At 47.0% G+C, this 24,956-nt stretch overlaps 3 protein-coding genes across 3 annotated transcripts; 2 read left to right on the top strand and 1 right to left on the bottom strand.

Annotated features, from left to right (window-relative positions):
* The first annotated feature begins 5,651 nt into the window (after window positions 1-5,651).
* LOC34622832 lies at window positions 5,652-10,560 on the top strand. The gene is made up of 11 exons (XM_026337090.1): window positions 5,652-5,937; window positions 6,234-6,401; window positions 6,525-6,710; window positions 7,096-7,449; window positions 7,627-7,881; window positions 7,998-8,636; window positions 8,806-9,267; window positions 9,373-9,708; window positions 9,857-10,144; window positions 10,256-10,321; window positions 10,433-10,560. Exons 1-11 carry the CDS (start codon window positions 5,652-5,654, stop codon window positions 10,558-10,560), a joined length of 3,168 nt encoding a protein of 1,055 aa, XP_026192875.1.
* A 1,868-nt stretch (window positions 10,561-12,428) lies between these two features.
* On the top strand, window positions 12,429-14,875 carry LOC34622833 (rootletin). Its single transcript, XM_026337089.1, has 2 exons — window positions 12,429-13,105; window positions 13,249-14,875. Exons 1-2 carry the CDS (start codon window positions 12,429-12,431, stop codon window positions 14,873-14,875), a joined length of 2,304 nt encoding a protein of 767 aa, XP_026192874.1.
* Window positions 14,876-15,338: 463 nt separating this feature from the next.
* On the bottom strand, window positions 15,339-18,771 carry LOC34622834. Its single transcript, XM_026337087.1, has 6 exons — window positions 18,645-18,771; window positions 18,151-18,323; window positions 17,893-17,897; window positions 16,417-17,056; window positions 16,062-16,294; window positions 15,339-15,783 (listed from the first exon to the last, which is right to left on the bottom strand). The coding sequence occupies exons 1-6, from the start codon at window positions 18,769-18,771 to the stop codon at window positions 15,339-15,341; spliced, it is 1,623 nt and encodes a 540-aa protein (XP_026192872.1).
* Between the last annotated feature and the right edge of the window lie 6,185 nt (window positions 18,772-24,956).

The raw sequence follows: 24,956 nt of genomic DNA, 5'->3' as shown, positions 1-24,956 counted from the left end.
CAAACCCATGAATTTCAATTTCAGAATCAAGATGCAGACCCTTGGAATTCCCGGGTGTCCTGACGGGTGGTCAAGTGGAAAGGCCGTACTGCAATTGGTTAAACTTGTTCCAAAGTTGCGTCAATTCTTTGAAGGCGGAGCATGGTCCTTTTTCAGCACCACTGTTATAATGAAAAAAGAGCACGTGTGTGCCGTCGCGTACCACTGTTGCCTCGTAATAGGTGAGGCGCTTGCCGTCTGTGCTTGGCTGCTTTTGAATGTTTCGACTGGGTACTAATACATCAGGCAGGTAAAGATGTCATCCAGCTCTCTTGGATGGACTGGCGCATCTTCAGTAGACCTGCTGATGCATCTTAGATGGGACATGAATAGGTCCAAAAGGCATACTGTTCTACTCGATTAAATATGTGCGAGTGTGGACCGCCGTCTGTTGCCTGTCATCACGGTGAATGGGTATATGATAGAAAGCGTCTGTGAAGTCAAGGACCTAGTAGACGGTGCACCCGTGTAAGGTTCCAGTCACTCCTCGCATGGGGCATCAAAAGTTTGCTTCACACTGGTTTTGTTCCGGAACTTGAAGTTAACGCACATGATCCCCGTTTCATCCTTTTTTGGCACCAACACCAAGGTATTGAAACGCACTGGTCAACTTTCCGCTTTGACCGCACACCAAAGCATACGGGTGCCGCTCAATCTTCGCTCAGTGCGGCTGGGGCTGCCGGTACTGCAAAACATAGCTTGGGGCTCCAGTGGATTATCTCGGTACCGTGGGCTGGCAAGCGGAAGTGGCCAGCTGTTGGCAGCTCGTCATCATCAAGCAAATCCCCGAGTTCCTCCGTTAAAACTTCCCCATCGATTTTTCTAATAAGATATCAGTGGTAGAAGCAGTAAGACGGGGTTCTTACAAAATAACGCTGCCTTTTTTGTTGTGCTGAATTAGCATTAATACTCTGTCCCACATCCTTTGAGCATGAACCCCTCACCATGGATGACATGAGCGCTGTCTGAGATACCACAGTTGCTTTTTCCCCAGACACCAGGCACTGTACCTTCCACAGAAAGCAGTGGTGGATGAAGCCGCGCCTTACATTGGATAACCTATGGCATGACTAGGATTACCACAGGATGCATGGGCACAACAAACAGGTTATGGATTACGGTGGTAGGGATCGACCCCATTTCGGAGTGAGACTCATATATTCTGGGTCTCTCAATTATTGTGCTCTGCCCGTCAGCGAGCCTGAGTCTTGGGGACTGTCCTAACGAGGGAGCAGCAAGATTATATTTCTGCACACTCCTCGGATAACAGATTCACTCTACATCCGGCCTCACGTACGGCCAACATTTCTTGATTATACTTTTGAGCTATGTCGGTGCTAGATTAAGCCATAGTGGGGCTCCAGCCACACAATTATGCTCTTCAACCCTCTTCACTGCGCCGTAACCTGCGTGGGGCTTTCCGTTTACTTTATGTGCCATCTTTACTGGACAAGCAGCTTGGTTCAGCTGGATCTAGGAATCACGTTAAATACCTTTGAGCTTGTCCAAGCATTACAGCTCTGGGTTACAGGATTAAAGTTTCCACTGTAGGAGTAGGCGCGTTGCTAGGGAGCTGTTTGGAGCTGTTTCGGAGCGGGGGTTTTCTATGACTGTACTCTCGTCCACCCTCGACTATAGCCAGAGCCGCTTAACAGAGCCTCGGTATTCTAGTTCCACTCCGTTTCATGGCTCAGGCTCATTTGATCCTGAATTCTCAAGTAATCCATCATTTTAAAACCGTTCTATTTCCATTGCCATAGGATTAATTTTCAACGCTGGTGCCAAAAAGTAAGGCTATTGAAGGACAAGGCAACTTGACCAAAGCCGGAAAAGCGTTGAAGAAAATTCGAAAATCCCACAGCATTCATAGCCATTAGATAAGAAGGGAAGATTTTAATCGAAAGGTGTGGTGCCAACTTTAACGATTCACATTGATATCAGTAGGAAGAGATATAACTCAAAAAATTAAGCAGATTTATAACGAAGGCCTTGAGTTTTTTTGAAGTTAATCACCTTTCTTTTTTCTCCGTGTACCGCAGAGTTCCCGAAATGAAGGGAGAGTACCAGGTAGGGCGTGTGCAGCCGCATCTGCTACGCAGTCCAACCAATCAGATCCAGCTGGCCATAGGAGTAAGAGCACGCACAAACAACATGGCATCTACCTGTATCCAGCTCACAGTACTCGGCAATCATTCAGGTATACGACTAGACAGATCAAATAGTCCTTTAAAAATTTTGAATCAAACATATCGAGTGTTGTAGAAACTGGTTAAATGTAATTTGGCCTGTTGCATGCTTCCTCGTAAATATCAACTGGATGCTTTGCTAGTGGTAGAGTGCAGCATAGGGCTACCTCTAGGAAATCCATAAAGTGAGCCTCCAGTTAATCCCAATCAATACAACTCATGTGTCATTTTCTAAGAGCTGTGCCCTATCTGTACCCTTACTCCTCACGGCCTTCACTTAAGGAGAAAAACAACAATGCCACAGGTAGCTCAACCTTTTGAAATGTTTGGACGTTGCACACCCTAGATGAGCACGTTGATCCAACATACATTCTTCAAGTATGCAGGTAACACTGTTCTGCATCAGACAGGACAAAATAACAGACCATCTCACGGAATAGTTCTTGAATAAGTGTTGACTAATGCGCTAAGTGTAGGAGGAACTGTCTAGCTGTTGCTTTCCCACTACATGCACAAGCTACGGTCCTAAAAACATACTAGCGAAGGTGCCTCGCATACTCACATACTTTGCACGGGGTTTGAATGGCCCGTTGCATATGAACGAAGTGGTGCCCTGAAATATGGTTTTTCTGGGGTGACCATCGTAAATGTGGCTCGTATGGACGGCATATGCCAGTGCAAGAACGAAACGTAAGAGCACACGTGGACTAAACTTGTGTGCAGCTACATCAAACACAAAAATTACCACAGGAATATGAAATTGTAGTAGAACTAAGTTCCGACGCATTGGTTTCCCAAAGGAGCAGAAACTCGCTATAGCTGCTTCCGTGCTCCAAGCATGCTTCTCAAGATTCGAAGGTGCAGAAGGCTAACGAAATAGCGGAACCCGATTTTAAAAGTCGTACTGCACCGAGAAAGACCTTCATGACTACTCGCTGGTTTATTCTTACTGATGTAGCACAATTTTTCTCGAGCGCCTGACGAGATGCCTGGCATTTCAAGCACTGCGAAGTTGTCCCTCGTGAATTTACAAGAGGCTACAGTTCTTACCAAAATTCAAAGTACTATTATTTTAATACTGTGCAGTAGCTACAATTGGTTTTGCAAGGGCTTTCTACGACAGCTTACGCACGCCACACTGCACTGGGCCAGCACCGACCATTGGGTCACGGGTTCACGCTGGTCTAGCGTGATTCCATATCAACAGCTTCACAGAAGCCACTAAAATTCCTGGTTCCTTCAAACTTGGGAAGATTTTAAGTCGCAATTTTTATACATTGACCTCCTAATAAAGCTCAGCATACCTTGTTTTCAATTCACGTTCCATTGCAGGACGCATGCCGGTGTCTGGGCAGTTTTAATCGACGGTGGCAACTCAATAAGGAACAAGCTGTCTTCATTTACTGGTAAGCCTAATGCGCTGACATTGATTTGATATGTTTCATTGGGTAGGGCCTGATTAGTGTTTCATCAAGCAGAGCTCAGCTTTCTGTTTCTTCGCAAACCGTTTTCCCACGATTGGAGCTATTGCAGTATCGACGCGCAGTTCATGCCTTCAAAATTTATAAAAAAACAGTGGGTGCTTAACTGCAGACGGCTATACTATCAGGCAAAAGAGCTGGCAAGATGGATTTGGACGCAGAGCGTCCCGTCCCCCGCTTGCCTTGCTCCACACGCAAGAATACGCTGGTCCACGTTCCCCAAGGCAAAGCCCAGAAGTTCATAAGGACTACAACGACATCTCAGAGGATAGACACAATGAGCACTAGTTCCAGTACCTCACAACCCTTCGTTCCGATTACGAAAGCTTTCAAAAACGGATTCTACGTGGCCTCGACTGCCAGGTCCCCGTTGGAAACCGAAGTACCGGCACAGTCTACCCTGTGGGCTCACAAGCCTGCCGCCGAAATATCGTCGCGGTACACAGTAACACCATGGGGTAATCATTACTCATGCAAGTGATCACCTTCCTCTTACTCCGGTTTGCGCAGTACTGTGCAACACTATGCCTAATGATGCATTCTGAAGTCCCTTTGTCAACTGGTCCTGGAGCTAAGAAAGCTCAGTACCTGAAAGCCTGGCCTTTTGCTTCCTCTTTTAATCTCTTGGCAGGAAAAGTGCTGCTACGGGTGCTGGCGCTAATTGGATGCATCATCCCCGCTGCCAAGGCGGAAACTGCAATAACGGAAGCGAGCGCCGTCGCAGAAGCAGCGAGATCCACATGGAATCCCTTAGGGAATTCGGACTCTTCGACCTTTCACGGTTCAAGATTGTCAGGTACAAGTTTACCTTCTTGCACCGCGTATATCACATAGTTGCCTGCGAACACAATTGATAAAACCATGATTGCCCCCCAGAATAGACTTTTCCATATATTGCGTGCGTGCAGCTATCTACCCAAGCTTCTCAGAAGAAGAAAGCTACGAGAAGAATGGCAAGACATCACCAAGTGGCTTTAGGGCACGGGAAGCTTGCAGAAGCTTTGTGGCTCATGCAGGCTTGTAAACGCGCCACACTTTATGTTTTATTTGCCACCGACAAAGCCTGTGCCGATATTTTCGTGCTATCTCCTTATTCAGTGGTACTCAGATCTCGTGCGGATACATGAATCAACGTCTTTGTCACAAAAATTTAGAAAACGTCTGATTCGCGCTGTTCTGACGCATTGCTTTTGTAGAGCAAACCCCAGCCAAGTCGGTGTTTGAAGGAGAAAGCAAAAAGGGTAAAACGAAAAACAGATTTTTAAGGAAGATATTTGGTAAATTTAGCTCTTTAGGAACTTCTAGAGAGCATCTTGTACATTCCGTTGATGAGGAAGCGGGGACCTCTGCCAAGAAAATCCACGAAGGTGAGGGCATGCCAAACATCTACCTCGGTGGAACTGCCGCTGCGGCGGTCATAAAATAATGGGCTGGTAGCAAAAACTTTTTTTTGTATTCTACGGGCAGGCAAGAAGCGGTCTACGCCTCCAGAAAAATCAAGGGAAAAGCCATTGAAAAGAGAGAGTACTGATGGTGCGTTTTTTGTTCCACGACTTAGTGCTCAACTACCTTAGTCTTGACTGATAACACATGGATCAGCGCAGATAGTTCTCAATAGTCCATGATGCTAATGAAACGAGAACGTAAAACTGTAGTGGCTCGCAGCGTTGCAGCTCATGAATAGTATTCCAGTGTTATTCTTTGGCATTCACATGGGGTCGTAGAGATTCCAGTACAGCTAAACTTAAGCAGTGACCTCTTGACAACTTTAAAGAAGTGCGAAAGAGTGAGCTGTGACCACCTTCGGTTGCATTGTTGTCCTCAGTCCAAATCGAAACTCTATTCGATATAAACCTTGAAGATAGAATCAAGGATGTGGATTATGCTATCACCAGAGGCATAGAAAAAGGCAAGCCTTGTTTTTGAACTGGAAAACAGTGTAATTATGCTGTACAGCTCAAAGGCACATTGGCCCGAATATAGATTGTTTTCATGTTCCGAGAGCTGCGGTCGAATTCAAATCTGCCACTCAGGGCTTAACGAGAAGAAAGAGATACTTGAAGCACTCGAAACAGCTACAACAGATGGTGTCTCTTGCTTTAAAACGATTGTTGACAGTCCTCCACAGGAGGGACGCTGGGCTTTTCTTCACGAGCTTCAGTCAATTCGTCAGGGTCTGCTGATATACGCAGCATCACAAAAAGTGCTTACAGACTTGGTACATCTTACTGGTGAGTTCAATGATGCGACAAACTATTTAAGTGAGCTAGCTTAGTATCTGCAGAACAGCTTAATTACACCGCTTACTGTGCTGAGCAATCTCATAGTGCCTCAGTCATTGGTTTTTCTGTCGACTGCGTCCTTGTTTCCCAACAGGCAATAAGGAAAATAATTTATTGAATGGTGAGCTGCTATAATTATCAATGGTCAATGCATAAAAGGCAATAGCTTCTCGCCAAGCCCAGAGTGCACGGAGCAGCTTGCACTACCTGTCGGCATGTTTGCGAAATTGGTGCTACCTCTCCAGGCGTTTCGTCTAATGTGAAACCGGGAAACAGGGTTAAGCTGCTGGATAAGTATAAGCAAGCGGGGGAGCGCGTTTTCACTGTCAGCGCTGTAAACGATAACCTAGTCACCCTCCAAGATATTGACCATGCGGTGGACTTGAAAGACACCATTGTCACCGGAGACCCAAGTTAGTTTAAAGCACTCCATTCCATGAACTCAATTAATTTCCGTGCCTCATATCAGATGGACTACGTAGAAGTGTTCAAACCATATGATTTCGTAACTATTGCTGAATGCACTGTGATTCCAGTTGAAGTTGGTTTTGTTGACACAACATTAACAAACAAATGGAAGAATCTTGAGCGCGAAGATCCAGTAATTTTTTCAAAGTTTCTAGAGTTCGCTAGCGATCACGGGTACGGGGAGGCCCTGGAATCTGCGAGACGGACTGCAAAACTCGGAAGCCTCTTGCAAGCCTTAGCCGAAAATTCCGATGGTCAGTCCACTCATATTTGGGCACGAAGAAATACAGTTGTTCACTTTGCTCTTGGACCAATGCACTACTTACTCATGATTAGGTTAGACACACTGTCTTGCATATATATTTGCCTGTTTGCAGTTTTCCGCTTGCTCGTTGACGCACGCAAGATGCTCGGAGCCCCCCTAATTCCTTACACAAATACGGCGCAGACTGGCAAAGGGTGGAAGGACATCTCTAGGACCTACCCCATGTTCAGCGCCCTCGAATCAATGAAAAGCAAGCCACATGCCCTAAACTAACTCCAGTCCTGCCGAAAAAACAGACTACCATGAACATGTGAATACTCTTCAGGTCATCTCAGTAGACTGCAATATGCCTGTGTTTGTCAATCATTCTGCAGTGATTGAGATCTTACAGATTATACTAAAGCATCACGCTTTCCCCGCTTGCTTATCTTTGAATACCCCCAATCTCATGACACAAGACAGCTTACTTCTAGCGCGGCTCTTGGAAATGTCAACGGTGGGCTCAAGGCTGATGAGCCCAGTTGTTCAGTCGCCGCATGAAAATCCGGTGTCCAAGGTCATTTTGTCACCAGGGGCGACTCCAATGCATACGTTAGACAAGAATACCGCGCTGGAGGAGCAGTGCTTGGTTGGTACATTTACTGAGCTTGGGCTCAATGCAGCTGCCATGGATGGTCTCAGTTGTCGCGAGCTATGGAGTACTGGAGAAGCACGGAAACAGATCCCCTGTAAGCATGGTTTCACCAAAGGGCAGTGCAACTCCGTTTCGTACACCTGACTTGCTCGTTAAAATGTGAATTTACATGTGATGTACAATGTGGTTTTGGCTGCTGTGCAGCATACAGCCAACAAGCTCACCAGAACCTCCAAAATATAGAATCTGTGTGTTTCACCGATGGTTCCAGCGAGGCTCATCCTGGTAAGTCATTATTGTTCACGTGCAATGCTGCGTGGAGTGCAGCTTCAAAGCAAGGTGATCATTCAGTTTCAGACAATTAGTTTGAATGGTTTCGCAGAGTTGATACCACAGAGCCTGATGAAGCAATGTAATCAGACTTGCTTAGTGAAGGCATCTTTAAGAGAAGGATGGCTAAATAAGAATATGAAGAAGCAACGGAAGAAATACAAGCTCAGTCACCACTATTTGAGGATCGGAGATGGTAAGCATTTGCATGAACATTGATGCGGATTCTAATTTTTCAACTATATCTGGTTCAGACGGAGCACTCCTTTATTTATCCACACAACAGCTTTGGTGCGCTGCCTCTGTATACAGCGGTGCGCATGACAACACATTACTCACGGAAGGAAATTATTGAGCTAGATAAAAGGGTTGCAGCGGCATGGGAAGCGGCAAGGCTTCTCCTGGTCTCTACTGAGGAGCAAGCTGAAAAGTTGCTAGCTGCTGGCCAGCGTGGTCCTGAGTCTGCTGCCCTGGCATCATCGGTCGACCCCAACGAACAGGAAGGTGAAATTCAGGGCTCGCAGTCTACCGCTGCTTCGGCGGTTGCATCTGCATCACCTGACACGCAAACCACAAGCTTTCTTGAGGACGGAAGAAAAAAGCAGAAGAGCAAAGCGCGCCAGCTCAGTGTAACTACGCAACTTCCACCATTCATTACTGGCGGCGACGTGAATGTTAACACTTTAAATTTCCTGGTCACAGCCCGGGTGTCCAAACGACTTTCCGAAACAGAACTATTGAACCCAGCGCTCTTGGCTTCCGGCATATTTGAAGAAATTCGCGGTTATGTGAGTGATGCTGGGGCAGGGCTTGAAAATACTAAAAAGCAGAGGAACCTAGCAAAGGATTCCGATGTATTCAGTGCCATCTACAAAGTCCTAACTTGTGGATTTGAAGGAGACCTACTGCCTCCAACCAATGCTCCATACGCTTCAGTAGCATTGCAAGTTGGTAAGTCACTTGATGTTGAATCATCAGCCGATTAATTTTTCCCTTAACTCATTGTTCCGGCCGAAACCTACTTAGTATTGGGTCTACTCGTAGCTGTGCTCCACTATTACTCACCTTTTAAATGACGCGCCTGTCTGCATGGCTGTTTCCTTGTATTTCCAACATTCAGCTGGCTTTTTGCGGGTTGAATTGGAGGAAAGCAAATCGTTCCCGTGGGAGAAAGTGGTACAAGCTACCGGAGATGGTGCATTCAAGGAGAAGCAGTATGCGGCTGCAGCAAAGCATCTGAAAGCAAAGGCACAAAAGTTTATTAACCTGTTTACGCCATGTGTGACTGTGGTGGATGATGCCGCTCAACTACTTAAGCTACCAGATCGTTCGAAGACCAAAGCAAGGGTTGCCAAAAAGCTTAAAAATGTATTCAAGCACAGAAGGAAAACACTTGCAGCAAGCCCTGAGTTGTGCAAAAACAGCGGGGAACTGCATCAACTCTCCCGTATGTTGGTAACATGGTGGGTGCATGGTTCCGCACCACGACAAGAGGATAAAGAAGGCCATAAACATCATCGTACTGTGGCGGACACCTTCAAAAGTGCTAGGCTACTCTTTGCCTCCTTCGTCTTCCAAAATGGTGCGCCTTCCGAATTGCAATTAAACGTACATTTTATGTCGTGCCATCGCCATCTCGCTGAGTCGGTGCAGTTAGTTTGCTGCGTATCATTTTCCAATGTGTCAGGCCACGATCAGAAAAAGATTGCAACGGAAATATTTCAGGCTGGCTGCGCAAAGAACAAGTTTTCCGTACCAGACGGCTGGGCTTTAAAGGCAAGCAAGCAGGACGCCGGCTCACTAGAGGTCTCCTTTGCGGATATCAAAAAGGGTGTTGATGCTAGCCTGATGTATCTGACAGCACACTTGGGCTTCCTAGACATTTCTGATTGGTCACTACCAATGAGGGCAGCCCAAGAGCTTGCCGATGCGTGTGGGAAGCATGCTGTGGTGCCAATGGATATGTTGATTGACTCGGCTGCCGGAAATATATTGAAGAGTTACCAATGCATCATTCTTCAAAGTGAGGTCGGCATACCGACTGGCTCAATGGGCATGAGTACTGAGACCGTCATCTTCCGATGTGCATAACAGGGAAATGATTTCAAGCATTTCAAACCTCCTCAGCAGAATAGCTATCTCTGTAGCACTGAGTTTGGTGTTGCTTTCAGATGAAGGAATTAAGGTTCTTACACAAGCTTTTGGCAAAAGCGCTAAAGCTGTGGATAAAGCTTACCTCAAATATGTATTCACCTTCCTTGCCAGCGTACATGCTTGGAAAGGCTCATCTCGTACAAAGCACGGGTCCCTTGTCGATTTGTTCAAAAAGTATGAGAAGACTCCGACAGATTCGGAGAAACAAGATGTACTGGCGCAGTGGAATATGAATTTTCCAGAACTTGAATGCCCGTGGAAGCGTAACAAAAGGATTCAAAAGAGCATGTTAAAAAAGGGCACTGGTGAGATCATGAATTGGGGAACAAGTAGCAAGTGTTCAAAAGGTAAAGAGTTCCACGCCATGTATCTGCCTACATATCGAATTGCATGGGGCGCTGTGCATTGCTCTGCAGCGTATAAAACTCCTCATCGTGACCTGGGCAAAGCTGCTTCCAGACTTACGGACTACCACTGCCCAGGTATGGCTCCCCCGAAACAACCCTCACAAAAGAGGTCTGACTTTGTCACGCGACTGAACTTGCACTCGCTTGCGTGACTAAACCAAACGCCGTGTGCATCGTGCATCTCAGCTGATATAGCACTTCGCATCGAAGACCTTTCCGGCCTAGCAAAACCTGACGAGGCACAAGGGTGTACCGGAGACTCCGCTGAATGTATGGCATCCGAATACAACGCGGAGCTCTCGTACAGCCTCTGAGGGTGGAAACATCCTTACTTCTTGTAACAGCTGGAGATACTAAGGGCTCCAAGAGTTGAGGCCCATCTCCTTGCCCTTCAAGAATTTGTGACGCATTCCTCCTGGTCCGAGGAAAAAGAGAGCATTCCATATATTAATGTTTAACAATATGGTGCCTTAGCAGGAGTGCACCAGCTCCCGCCGAGCAACTTTTGTTTTTATGCCAATAAGTTTTTCAATTTACAAAGTGTGTAAGGTGGTAAAGACGTGTCCTGCACAATGGGCTGTATCCACGTAAGCGTTGTGGCGTAGTATCGAGTAGTCTGGTGAATAATTAATATGCCGCAGTGTGCCGGTGATCAGCAGTTTGGCAACATTTTGGCGGTGAACGACCTAGACACGTCTGGGTAACCCAACCGGCAGCGATTTGCTGTACTGCTTTCAAGCACAGGCTTTAGGACTAGCTTGTGTATTGACAGTCGAGGGAGCAAGTTTCATTCATTCTAGAAACTAGAACGATCCTCTCGGGGAGGCGTATACCGGTCCCATCTCATTGACCCCGTCGCAGTAAGGCGAGGTCTAAAGCTAGAAGCTACGGCTGCTCCACAGATACCACAGCACCGAGTTTGCTGGATTGTTGGTGGCTTCGCTCTCTTCCTGTTACGACCAATCCACTCAAGGCGTGGAATCCAGCAAAGAGTAATGCCAGCCATACCACGCGTCCGGGATTGGTACAAAGACCTACGCCGGAACCAGGTTCAGATATTGCGGTCCTAGGAACGTTGCGCTGACCCGGTGAGGTGGCTTATGCCATTTCATTACTGCAGACTTTCAGGCACGAGCTGGAAGCTCACAATGCGTGCGGAATACCAATGCTCTTAAAGAAGTTAGGTCTTGCAGTCATTACACATATTACAATGAGTGAGCACATGCAATGGACAACTCTGCAGGCAAATGAGTACCAAACAGGGCATATCTTGCCATTTGATGCATTATAGAAGCTTGATGAGCAATCGTGCATGCAACCGGGGAGCTTAAGTAGACTTATGCCGTCGCCGGGCTGGCGAGGTGTTAGGGTCCTCCGATTGAGTTGCTCCAGAAGACTACGCTCCCAGAGCCCGAGCACTGCACAGCTGAATAGCGTTACAAGATTCGTAGGTATAGTAAGTTTATCTTATTTGAAATTTATTGACTAAACTGATGTAGGTGTTGCTTATTCGTTGAACTCCGGTAGAGTTCTACTGCAGCACTGGCGAACGACTAGCGAGCGGCTCCAAAGCCATTCCTCACGTGTTCCTATTCCCAAGTCGGTAGAACATATTAATCCCATGTGATTTCAACTGGTCTTTATTTTAAGAATCTGATGGTATTACTTCCGTCTTTTCAGTGAATTGCTACAACTGCCGCTGGTTCCTTGTCTCTAGCACCATAGCGCTACAGTCAAGACTCGAGAAAACGGTGAAAGTGGATATCGCGCACATTGCCTGGAGAAACAGGGCCAGCTGAAAGCTTTGCTCATGCTTTGGAAAGCGCTAAAGAGCTAATAGACTTAGAATTATTTAGCAGGCAACCTTTATTCCCCTTCATTGAATGTACTTGTCATCGGTATGAGAAAAGCTCATTGTGCATTGGCGCCCACAACAAACAACGGTTGGGTGGAAAGGAATCATCGCACTTCATTCTATGAGTGGACTTTCTGGAGCTCCCTATTCAGGCTCAGCAAATTCCCATGCACCAGGTACGCAATACGTTCTGCCACCTATATCCCGTTAAGCTGATCTATGAGCCCTTCACATTAATGTTGCTATTGAAGGGTCACCTAAGTGCGATGTGAACTCAATCAATGTGCCAACATATTGGGTAGCTGTGTCGATGGTGCTGGTCTGCAGATGACCATCCTAGGGTGCGGTGACATCTGCCCATCTAGTCGACGCCAGGCTGTAAAACGCCTCCCTTTCACGTCTACTATGCGGCCTGTGCTATACGCCGACACCGGGGCTGCCTTGGCACCTGGCCTGCATTCCGTGTATCCCTTGTCATCTTCATTTCACCCGGGAGCACCCACAGGAACGCATAGCGCAATGTACCATTGTAATTACGTTGGGGCACCGCAAAGGCAGGGCATGGTCTCAAGCAATTCCCTAATTGAAGCTAATGGTACAAATCAGAGAACATATGCACCAATGCTCACTTCTGGACAGTATGCGTTGAGTTCTGAAGAGCCAGTGGACGTAACATACATCAGCAATGCGTACGGAGCACGCGGTGGTGCCGGGAAACTCGTTGAACCACGGGTGGTGCACTCACTGGAAGTACCCAAAGCAGGGACGCAGTCTCGTGGCAAAATAAAGGAGGAAGCCATTTTCCCTAGGGCGACCACATCTCCAGTGGCTGTGGTGTCAGAGGACGCAGGTGGATCGTACCAGCGTGACTGGCAAGAGGAAGTAAGGTGCCTTCAAAAAATGCTCAATACTCGAGACACCCAGCTGGAGCTTAAAGAAGCAGAAATACAGGATTTATCATCCAAGTTGAACGAATTGCGCAAATCGCAAGCAGCTGAAAAGGGGTTCGTCTAAAGTATCTTCACCCGAAGTTTTACCGGATATTCTTTACAAAAGCAGTGGTCTTTGAATATTTGTTCTGCATCATCAATCTGTGATGGCATGAAATTTCAATAGAGTGTGTATCTATTATGGCATTATTTCTCAGGATTGACGTAATGGACGGTCAAGAGCAAGCCGTTGAACTGACTACAATGAGGAAACAAGTTGAAGTACTTCGTCATGAAAGGCAAGAGCTCATAGAGCTGCTTCTGCAAAAGGAGAGGCAGGCTGCTGCACTGGATTCTGTTGATCCAACTACGAAAGAAGCATCAGCCGTGCAGCTGGGCGTTCAGGCGATATCTATGGTACAAGGGAGTGCTGAACTGCGAGAAAAGCTGCGAGCGGCAGAAGCTGAAATTAAGACACTGAGGCAAGAACGAACGGATGCCGATCACTTACAGCAGGACACATTCGACAAGCTCACTGACAAACGACGAGAAGCAGCAGAGCTGCTAGAGTTGCTTTCCCAGCGTGATATGAAAGTAGCTCGTGTTGAGGCATACTTACAGCAGAAGACAAGGGAGCTGGAGCACTACACCGCTCGGGCGAAAGATCGCTTACAAAGAGAACAGACTAAACGAGAAGAGGCAGAACAAGAGCTCCTGGTGGCAGCTGAGCAATGCGCTGCGTTCAAAGCAACTGTGGCAAGCCGAGATGAGAAGATCGTGGAGCTACATGGAGAAGTAGTGCGTAGGGACACGTTGCTAAGGCAACTCGAGGAGCGTGTACGAGTCCTGAGTGACGATCTCAAGACTGCCCATGCACAACTGCAGCAGGCACTTAAGGGTATGATGACAAGAGACGCTTATATGCAAGCCCTGGAGACCCAAGTAAGGAAAAGCGACGCCGAGCGTCAGGTCGCGTACCTCACAGAAGTTTCAAAGAGCCGTAAGCTGGAACTCGATACGAGGATGCAACAGGAATACTGTCGCGCGGCATTAAATGACAAGTGTGAGAAGTTAGCTACAGTCAAACAAGATCTTCTTCGAAGCCAATCGGCCATGGAAAGAATCCGCAAGGCTATTACCGCTGTGGAGGAACCTGAGGGCTGCCACTCACGTTCAGCGGCGCTGCAGTCTTCTGCTCCACATAGTCACTCAACAGTCCCTGTGGAGATTCCATCTAGTGTAGTTACTGATATACCAGGGATTCCCCTAGAACAGAGTCTTCGGTCCTTGGATGCTGATTTTCTAGTGCGCCCTTCTCCGCCAGAGTGTCCCTCAACTGACTCGAAATCTAGGCCAGGGGCAACTTCTTCCAATCAGCCCCAAATTACATCTATGGCCTACCAGAGCACCTCAAAGACCGATCAATCTGCGGGGAAGTTGCTATCGGCTTCATCAAAGAGTCCTACCTCAATTCCGGGGGCGTCTATGAATGCCTGCAAGCCATCACTGGATCAGCTCAACCCACAGTACCCTGTTGTCCGAAGTGACGTCGTTGATCAGGGTGTCGCGCGTGTGCTTGAACAGCCTGAATACCGACCTCTTGCCACCCACATCTGTAGGCTTGGTCCTGGTGCCTATCTCTGCTTCATGCAAGAAGTTACTATGGAGCTCCAGAAAGACGGAAACGTTGTGGTTAAGCAGCCCGGAGGTGAAAAGGTTCTTTTTTCTGCTTATCTAGATAATTTAAGATCTGGCTTGGAAACAAAACCAAGGCCACACACGCCAAGCCTTCCCAAAACCACCACGAAAGCCGGTAATCAGGCATCGGCGAGAAAAGGTAAGTAATTGCGTAACCTGCACAGTCATGCAAAGTAGCTTCCCCCCTGCAGCGGAATTCGGATACATTGCATAGCTTGTATCCTCTACACCAATTGAGTGCCTTCAACTTTCGAGGGCCGCAAAGCGGTTTTTCCTAGACTTTAGATGTTTCTGTGGCTTGGACGGGCCAGGATGTCCCCATCCTTCTTCAGGGCACTGTCAGCCACCAAATGGAGTGACACTTTGTGCTCCTAACTGTACCAGTCTCTACACCAGCACCCTCTGCTTGTCTTCCATCTGAGCTGCCCAGCATCTGCATTAGATTTGCAAGGCATTATAAGGCAAAAGGCTGCCCACAGTCCAGTACGAAAGGAAAAGCGTTGAGCTGCTTAGAGGCCCAGCAACCTGGAGCCCAAGCACGAGTTTGCTTGCAAAAAAGGTGATCGTTTTAAATAGGAAGATGAACACGCCTCAGCACCTCAGGGCCACGTCAATCGAGACGGGGGCATCTGAGGCCTGCAGGAGCATTTATGCACAACAGCAGATTTAGGCGCTCAATCAGGCTCGTAGTCTCACCATTAATCCAGTGGACCCACTTATGCTGTGAATCCAGATATATACGAGCCCAGTCTGACACACGGTCTTCGACAGTTCTCGTTATATCCGCCACGTCAATCGGGAAGATCCCCAAGATCTTTTCTTTCACAACCAGTTTTGAGATATGGGTCCGCAAAAGAGTAGGTCTGCTGAGGTACGGGAAGGAGCTGACACATTCCACTGCCATTTGAAAGATGAACGAGACACTCCCATCGCAACAGGCGTCTGTGCCGTCCCAGACTACTGGACACGCCCCAGGCTCCTCGCCAAAAAGGCACTCGCCAACGCGCAGTGACAAGGAAAGAGATTTGATAATCCCCTCTATCTTTAGTACAATCCTGGTTCACAGCATCACAGCCCAGAGTGCCCCACGTGCAGCCGAGCGACGAAGCCACAGGGAAGTCGTTCCCTCGGCCGAACAACCTGAATGTAGTACAGTGGGTACCGAATTTCTGTAGTTGCTTCGAGCTTTGCGCCTACATCCTATCTAGCCACACGAGCGCTTATAGTGGAACACAAGACCATTGTACTATGGTGCAGTGGCAGCAGAATTACACTCGTGAATTAGAACCTTATATCCTGGACCACACTAAATCTACGTTTCCCAACATCATACCTATTTCGAGGGGCTGCATCGAACCGTATGACGTTCAGCTGCGTCGTTTTCAGCCCTGCTAGCCAGCGGGCAGTGGCCTCATACGTCGTGGTCCGGATAACTGCTAGGGGCCCAGATCCAGCGCATGGCTGCGGTGCGAGGTGCTCGTTCGCAGCGCAGTCGCCAAGAGATTGGGGCAAAACATCCTTTAACAAAGGGCTAGCATATTCTAAAAATGCGCTCAATTCTTTATTCTGAGGAAGGACAGATATGGAGACGCACTGATTCAGGAAAAGCATACGTGAAGCTAAAGTGACGCCACAGAATCTAGAGCAGAACCAAGATGGTGGATCAAGGGCCCATAATGTTCACTTACGACTATTCCGAGGTCGACATCTACAACTTCCAGTGGTTGTAGCCATACTGGCAATAGCAAAGTCACTGAAATGACTATCCGAACACATCCGTGAAACAAAAGGCGGAACAAACGCTTCCGGTAGGTCCTATTGAGGCCGCGCGCATGCACCGGAAAGCTCACAGGAGTTGCCTGCAAGGGATCTGCTGGTGCTGCATGCTCAGTCGGCTCGACAGAGAGGGTGTCTTCTGCCCTAGTCGTAGGGCGCCGCTTTGAAGCTAAGCTGCCGACATCATCACAGAGTGGACTTCGTTGTAATACAACATCAGCCGCTGACGACGTGGGACTTTGGCAGTCCGATGCCTGCATGTTATCCATCGATAGGCACTGAAATGTATATGTAAACGACGTCGACAGCCTGTGTACCTGCGACGCACTGATCCCAAATGCGACCATTGCCCAGAAGCCATTGAAATTCCATAGAAGAGCTTCGAGGCCACCGGTGGGTTGCCTACGTGAAGCGCTTGGCAAGCGAGCTCCGAAAAAGTCGACGTTGTTCATAATTAGGTACGCGGTTAAGAGTCCAATGCTCTGAACATCCGGCATGGCTATGTCGCCAACGGCTGTCGCTACGCACGACATGACTTTTGTCACATGCATGCTTCTTCGCCCGTTACTTGACATACTGCTGAGACCAATGAAAGCTGCGTTATTGAGTCCGGAAAACGCCGTATCTGGAGCAAGTTCTGTTACCCAGCAGATAGCGCATTCCCCTACTAGGCTGCCCAAAGAAGCGACATACAACAGCAGAGTTGCGAGTATGGGGAATACAACGATTATACCACAGCCGGTAGTCACATACCCCATAGAGTACAGGCGCCAAAAGACATCACCCAAAGACATCGTGGAGGTCTCTATGGCAAAGTCTCTTTGCTGTCCAGGGACCAAAGAGACTTCCAACAATGGCCGTATCCAGCAAACAAGCAAAGAAAACGCCGATAGGGAGAAAAGTATTGCCAAAATTAAAGATCTGATAAGACACTCTGAAAAGTGTTTGCTGACATCGCTAGTGCTTAACGAATCTCCATTTGAACTTTGGATGAGGCCATTAGTAACGGCATTGTAGGAAGTGAGAAAAAGCCTTCTTGGCAATTGCCGAAGGTAGCGTCCAGATCGATAAGCTGCAGCGCGTAAAAAGTGAAAGAAAAAACCTGATGTTTGAGATCTTCTATCACTCCGCGAGGCCCTGGCACTGTCGGTGTTTTGTTGGTATTCAAGTGCAGCTGCTTGCTCTGGAAAGTCTCCGGATAAATCAACTGCAGCAGCTGATAAGTAGCTTGAGGATGAGGGTAATTGTCCTGGGATCCGCTGGCGAAGGCCCCTCTGCAAACCGATATTGTTGCTAGCCAAGTTATTCTCCAAACAGCTGAGCAATGCTAAAGGTGGATAGCGAGCTTCTGTTTCTCCGGATAAAACTGCTCCTGAGACCTCCACGACGCCCGCTTGATTTTCAGGAACTCTCTGGATGCAGTCAACAGATGAGATTAAAGACCGGGAACATCTACGAAGAAGCAAGGGACTCTTTAATGAGGATGAAAGCAGATCAAAACGTTTACTATCGTAATGTTCTCGAGTTTCTGAGTAGCAGCGGAAGAGCCATTGTGTAGTGACTATGGATAAAAGACAATAACACACATACGCTTGGGCGGCCAATAAAGGCTTTACTGAAACTCCAACGAGGCTGATAAAAGCCACGAGCAAAATAACTGAGAAAACGTCCACTAGCTGATACTTGCAGAGTACAAGCAACACTTTAATGGCATTTAGCGGAAAAGACACACAGAATGGGCGTCGGCGACAGCAGGTTGCTGCCACTAAAGTTGCTGTGATGACAATAAATTTGGTAACTGGAAGTACAAATGAAAAGACTGTGGTACATAGAAGTGGTATATAATTATGCTGGTGTAGCAAAAGGTGCATTAGGCCTATCATAGAAAAGTCGCTAGTTTGCGTTGAACTGGTCAGAAGTCCAGGGACTGTGCATCCAAACAATCGCAGCAGCACACACATCAAAGAGGCAGTGCATATCTGTAGAGTTGTTCCTGCAGAGATGTGGTGTGTGGAACATAGTGCTAAATGGCAGCCCTCGCAAAACTGTTTGAGCAAAAAATTGTGGCACGTATGAAAAAAGAGAATTCCAGTCCATTTCATCCCACTTAGTGAACCCCATTATATGTGCATCAACGCACCGGTAATTCTTATTGCAGGGGCATTGGTTCCATATATGTACAAAACCAAAGCAGTCAAGAGAAGGATGGCTCCAATTGCATGCTTTATCTTGGATACATGGGGGAAATCCAGAGACTGGTAGTCCATCATATGGTGTGCAACTTATTCTTATGTACTCTCTGGAAGAGCGCGGGATGCCACTCTTACAGGCGAAGAAATTTTGTGGGGGTTATATGCACGAACTGCCAGAGGATGTGCGTCCGAAACACACTGGGGCAAAATCAACGTGACAGTGGTTGGGACACGGGGGCCATTGGTAAAGCCCGTTTTCAGGCGAAGGCAATGTGAACAGTGGAGCACTTGAATGTGGATTATTATCATATGAGGCCGGCGTTATGGATTTGTGCGTTGCTATCAGTGGCAGTGATTCAGAATTGCATACAGATTATTGTGCGAAATGCCGAAGATAAATAAATTCTGCATGCCCAAAAATACATCATATGATCCTTAGGTACACATTGCGCCTTATTTCATTTAAACACTAGAAGCTGTCCGTGATGAAATCCGCCGGTGGAATACATCAGTGGTCACCATACCACTGGACAGCCTGAAGATCAAGTCCCAGGGGCATACGGCAGCCTATGCATATTCACTGCTTGTGGGTCACTTAAGAAGTTTATTATTCTTGGCTCATTCTGTAACATTGCATTTTTGAACGACTCGACGGCGCAAAAAAGTAAGCCTAAAAACAAGTCATTCGACCCATGTGCCTGGGAATGACATGCATGTCATATTAAGTAAGGCAAGAAGCCTTCATGAGCGTAATCTAATCACGTGGATCAGAGTATATATTATACTTTCTTGGTTAGAAAAAAAGTTATATGATTTTGGGCTCGCCCTTTCCGTACGCTGTAGCAGTTCTACCCGACCATTGAAGCCTTTTGGCCCAGCTTGAGCCAGACAGTGCAGCGCCCCAGCAAACCGCATTCCGATTGCATTTCAACATGATAATGCAAATCCACTTGCATTTCTGTGCTATGGCGTTTACTTATGTGGCCTGGGCTGCTTGGCTGTACCCTCGACTCTACGATGCCTCAAGAGAGGGCAGCTAAGTGTGAAGCTATACCCAGAGTCTCCGTTGATATGCACCTAGCTTCAGATACAGTTTGAATTTCATGCAAATCAATCGAGCGTCCTTCCTATGCAGCACCCTCTGTCCCTGCCCTAGCTCTCGGGAATTAGATTCCGGCGGAGACGGACGTCTATGGTGAGCGTTCATGCACTTTTGACAACCCCAAGCATTAGCACCAAGTCGCACGTATCAACTGGCTCACACGCACGTAAGATCAAACCTTCTGTGCCAAATTAAAGCCACTTTTAGGTAAATAGGATAACCGAACAACATGGCCAACGTTCAACTTTCTTGTTATTCTAAAAGGTTAAACTAGTGTAGCATAAAGTCCCCAAGTATAGGTTACCCCGGTACAGCTAGTCACGCAAATAATATTCCTATTTTGCCTGTGTCATTCCATCAGTCCATTGTGGCAAAAAATTGTACGAAAGCGATAACACATCCTGGAAGCGGCTAGGCGTGCAAGGAAGCCTTTTCTGGTGTGGATGTTCTGTAGGCTATCTTTAGAATTCACAGGTAACCTATGCTTTATTCGAATCTTATATAGTAAGTCAAGTTCCCTGTTTCAATGCAAAGGCATGCGCAATTCGTTTCCAATCTTATGATCTAGGGTAGGCAAACAGGAACCATTGCCAGAAAGATGAGTTAGCATTTTTTCTTGGTGAATCAGGTGCCTCTGACCACAAGAACGACACTTCCTCAGACGTTCAAAAGAGTATATCACGGAGCAAAATTCCATGATTACTGCTTGAGAGCCTTTTAGTGAGATTAACACAAATTATGATTGCAAGCACAATTCAGCGTTGCTGTGTCACAACTTCTGAAACATTTTGCTCTACTCTTGTGGCCTCTAACATGAATTCCAGGGATCCTTGCATCAGATCCACCTGCGGACTTTGCAGCCAACAGGAAAGCATCCTCAGGCCACCCTGGCTATGGTTGCCTGTTCTCGCTCATTGGTGCAATGTAGCCGAAGCTAAAACAATTACCACTCGACTAGCCTCCCTCGGATTGCTAATTACATATTACTCTTCAGTAGATAACTGGGAATATGTTACGTTAGCTTACAACATAACACTACTGTATGTCCCTTGCAAGAATCTGTGATATTGGTCTATGTACAACGATTATGTGTTGCTTTTCTTTTTTCATCTGTAAGTGGCCATACTGCGCAGAGCATGGAGCTACATGCAAGCCAGCTATACATTCGTGGTTATATTACAAGACCCTGTGGTTTCAAGACACGGATAGAATTTTTTCTTGTTTATCTTCCGAGCTTTCAGGTTTTTATTTAGGATACCTCATTCCACGGTTCCCGCAAGCAATACATGTGCGGCATCGTGGGAAGGCTCGTGAAATTCTTTTATTGCAGAGCCTCAAGGAAGTGCGTGGAATTGGTACATCAGGACATAAAAGAAGCGCCAATTTTAATGAGATTTTCCATCTTGTTTAGCAAATGGGCTTAGTCGTACATGTGCATCTGTGCCGGCCACGCTGTACCCCTTAGCTCATAGGCGAAGCGCCTGTCAGGCTTTACTGGGAAGGAAACAGAAGTCTCTATGTGGCAACTTGCTGCAGTGAATGTTTCCCCAGTTAGTTTCGTCGATTACTGTGGGCTTTTTCAGAAAGATGGACATTATACAGAGCGTTGCTTTTCTCCCTCACACCTGTAGGTATGCTTGTTAGCAATTGCTGCTATTCGACCAGTTTCATTGCTCAGAGAGAAGTCCCGACAAAAGGTGTTACATATGTTTGCAGTGGTTGTTTATGGTGCCTCTACTGGCTCAACTTACCAATCAATTTAAAGATTTTTGTACCGTTTGCATGTTTGGGGCCGTACGGCCGACGATTTTTGCGCCTATGTTACACAGGCACTTGTGCTGCATTGCATTCGGGCACGAAAAACAGCTGATAGTGCAACAGGTTGAGAAACATGATCCCTCTCTTATGCTGCTGTCACAACGCTTAGCTGAGAGCCTTTCGGCATTGGGCTCTATGTTTAGAAATAATCTATTTTCAATTACACCTTTGACGTAGGTTTGCCTCTACTGTTCGCGGAGAAAGGATAGAGAGCTTTTTTCGGATTGGATGAAGGGTGAAACCATATATATATTTAGCTAGCAATATTATTTGCATGAAAGCAGTAAGGCATGTGCAGCAGCTTGCATCTTGTATTGAAGCCGATGTTCCCCACCGGCAGCTGTACATAGGCCGCGAAAAATATGGACTGGTAAGGCGAAACACGTACGTAGAGCAATAGCTATAGGGGCTACTAGGAGAAATATTTATCCAGCTAACGGTCAATTCTGCACCGGCGCAATGTTTAATGAAGCACTAGAGTACGGATACGTAACTAGAGGCACCGTATTGGCTGCACACTGTAGTGCTATCGGTAGGCTCCATGGTAGTAGTAAGTCACAGTTTGTTGAAAACAGCTTTGGTGACACGCCTATGCGCTGTACCACGTAGCGGGATGGTGTCTCCTGCGTTGCATCCTTGCATAATGACTCCATTTATAACAAGTCATATATTACTCTCGAAGGGGATCCGAGACTCCAAGATCTATTATCCACTGTTGGGTTGGTCATTCTAGCCATTTTGGCGTAGGCTGTGTGCTTCACCAGATCCTCGGCGAATCGCATGCTTCAAATACGCCCATGTCTAAAATTTTCGGGATTTCATTGTCACATATGGTGAGGTGGCATCGTTGGAGACTCACATCGCCTTGCCCCCCAGAAGGTTGTTGTGTACTCGATGCCTATGAGATTCCAGACGTGGCGAAACGTCAAGGCACGTCCAGCGTATTCCGGAAGAACGCAACCCCACGATGGCAACAGCGTAACATTATTGCCGCCAATATCCTTTTTCTAGGCCATATTGCTTGCGCCAGCCCCAAGCCAAGATGTATCATATGTGTGCCCGCGCTACTACACATTTCTTGAAAGAGATATGATCGGCCAGGCATATTTTCGATGGGAGCATCTTTTACCTTTGCACTTGCATGACATCTCCTCTGCAAGCAAAACATTTCTTTTCTCTGTGCTTTTTGACACTGTTTGAAGGTGATCTGCAATGTCATGTGTCCTGGTATGCATGTATTGCCGTCTTTCTCATTGCTACGCATGTTCAGCCACTGGAGGTCTTGGATTGTCGTGGTTCGAGCTATGCCATTTTTCCCAGCTTTTGAGGGGCCTGGGTTAGGCAGTTTGGACCATACGTCACCTCAGAAAAAAAACGATTTTTAGAGCCTACTGCACCAGGTTTTCTAGCCATGCAGCGTGGCCACTAGTCTACGTTACGAGGCGGAAAGTTTGGTCTGTATGCCTCCCGCATGGAATAGATATGTTTTATCACAATTTCTTATGAGTTACTCAAGTAGTAGTTGAATAACGGGTTAATGCTTTGTCGCGGTTCCCCTCAACTAGTCCCCAAAGAGGTTTTCGGTTAAGTGATTGCTAGGGAGACAAGGAGACACCGCTAAAGCATGGGTGCTTAGCACCACACGCTTTTATATTGCCAAAAAATTGTTAGTATCCCCCGCATTGCCCATGACACTTGCGCTGCTCTGTTGTCTCGCTCTTACAGGATTTTTCTTTCTTGCTGCTTGGGAGGGTCCATAGTATGGGGCTGGGGTGGCTGCATTTACCAGAAGCCTAAGTGACGATCGTATGGATGCTATTGCTTACGCGTCCATGGGCTCCACATGTAAGCGTGATTTCTTTTTCTGTCGTATTCCTATCCATTCCGTAAGTGGCATATTATTTCGCCTTGGCTAATATATTCGTGACGCGATGGCCAAAACACTGCAATGCCCCCATTAAAATTTGCATTTCGAGCAGCTGTACTGCCAGCTGTCTTTTGACTTTGTATTCTGAATGCTCTACTGTGTCTCCCTTGCTCCGTGTCATACATCCTGGCCCTTGCTACCCTGAGGTCCGGTGCTAGTCCCCTCTTTCAACCTAGATCGTGAGGGCAAATAATTACGCCATAGAGTCGCTCAGCATGCACCTCGCAAGAGGTTCACACTGCAGTAACAAACATAATCTACACACAATTGATTTTCAAAGGAACAAACTTGTACCCAACAGGGGACATGCATAAAGAATCACAATCGACAGAAGGTTTCTAAAGGAGAGCAATACTTGAATAACATTACTTAAAGCACCTGCCGACAGGCAATATTTGATAAAAGAATTCGTCCACTTTTAAGAATGCTGAGGAGCAGCCAGCGCATTTGTTGACAGACCACTTACGCTGTTTATTCCTAGGCGCATGGGAGAAACAAAAGTATGAGGACGAGCTAGGGGTGGTCAATATTGAAATACACACATTCCACTTGAACTGCGGTAGCACTGCAACCCAAAGCCGCAGCCATGCCTCGGAACGTCACATGGACTTTACAAAACAAAAACACATTCAGAAAGTCAATCCTCATGCATAGCTAGCAAGCACTGGCACCTTGCGGACATGACACAACCATCCGAAAAGCCCCGGCTTGACTAGATTCACGCGTAAAATAAAACCAACAGAAACTGCTCTAGATTTAGCTACGGTCGAATAATGAAGATATCGTACATAGAATGGAAAGAAATCTCTTGGACCATGTTTAACCTGAAGCTAACTAGGCGAGCCACTGCTCGACTGATGGCAAGCAATAGGTAGAACCAGTTTTTACTACCTTGGTGGCGACGTCTTCAAGCTCACTCCTGCGTGATTATGATGCTCCAATCTGGAATAGGTCCCTGAGGGTCACAAGTTGCACAAAGCCGCAAGTTGAGCGCCTTCAGTCTCTGGAGAAATTCTGCAGTTTGAGGCCGATCCAGCTTCTCCAGAGGTAGAAAATCGTGAACCTCGAGGCTCTCCTGTGTCTCCGGGGCCAGTTGGATCCACTGATGCAGTAACTACCTGACTTGTGCACTGGCGAAATTCGTCCACACACTAGTAGTCTCACTGGCCACAGAAATTTCCACGGGTCGGAACTCCTCAGTTGCAATAAGCAATATGTTGCTGAGATTCCGTGTCGGCATACGCAGCTTATCATTCGAAAGAGCCACGCTGCCCACGTCGGCAATGCACTTTTTATATTGTAAATCACCCCCCAATGAAGGTATCACTCATCACTCTTTGGGAAAGGTCATTTAGAGAAGCACCAATGTGCGTGTCTAGTCGTAAAGGAGTCCAGCATGATTGGCGCATTGGT

The sequence above is a fragment of the Cyclospora cayetanensis genome, unplaced genomic scaffold (assembly GCF_002999335.1).
Source record: "Cyclospora cayetanensis isolate NF1_C8 unplaced genomic scaffold, CcayRef3 CcayRef3_contig_163, whole genome shotgun sequence".
Classification (NCBI taxonomy): Eukaryota; Apicomplexa; class Conoidasida; order Eucoccidiorida; family Eimeriidae; genus Cyclospora; species Cyclospora cayetanensis.
The sequence above is the reverse complement of the archived record's forward strand: the minus strand, read 5'-3'. Positions and strand labels throughout refer to the sequence as shown.

Coding starts and splice junctions, on each gene's coding strand:
- LOC34622833 (XM_026337089.1), top strand. CDS start 12,429: ATGACCATCCTAGGGTGCGGTGACATCTGCCCATCTAGTCGACGCCAG. Junction 13,106..13,248: donor TCGCAAGCAGCTGAAAAGGG/GTTCGTCTAAAG, acceptor ATTATTTCTCAG/GATTGACGTAATGGACGGTC.
- LOC34622832 (XM_026337090.1), top strand. CDS start 5,652: ATGCTGTACAGCTCAAAGGCACATTGGCCCGAATATAGATTGTTTTCA. Junction 9,268..9,372: donor CTCCTTCGTCTTCCAAAATG/GTGCGCCTTCCG, acceptor CCAATGTGTCAG/GCCACGATCAGAAAAAGATT. Junction 10,322..10,432: donor TACGGACTACCACTGCCCAG/GTATGGCTCCCC, acceptor CGTGCATCTCAG/CTGATATAGCACTTCGCATC.
- LOC34622834 (XM_026337087.1), bottom strand. CDS start 18,771: ATGGACTACCAGTCTCTGGATTTCCCCCATGTATCCAAGATAAAGCAT. Junction 18,324..18,644: donor CCCTGCAATAAGAATTACCG/GTGCGTTGATGC, acceptor TATGTACCACAG/TCTTTTCATTTGTACTTCCA. Junction 15,784..16,061: donor GATGCAGCCCCTCGAAATAG/GTATGATGTTGG, acceptor GCTGTGAACCAG/GATTGTACTAAAGATAGAGG.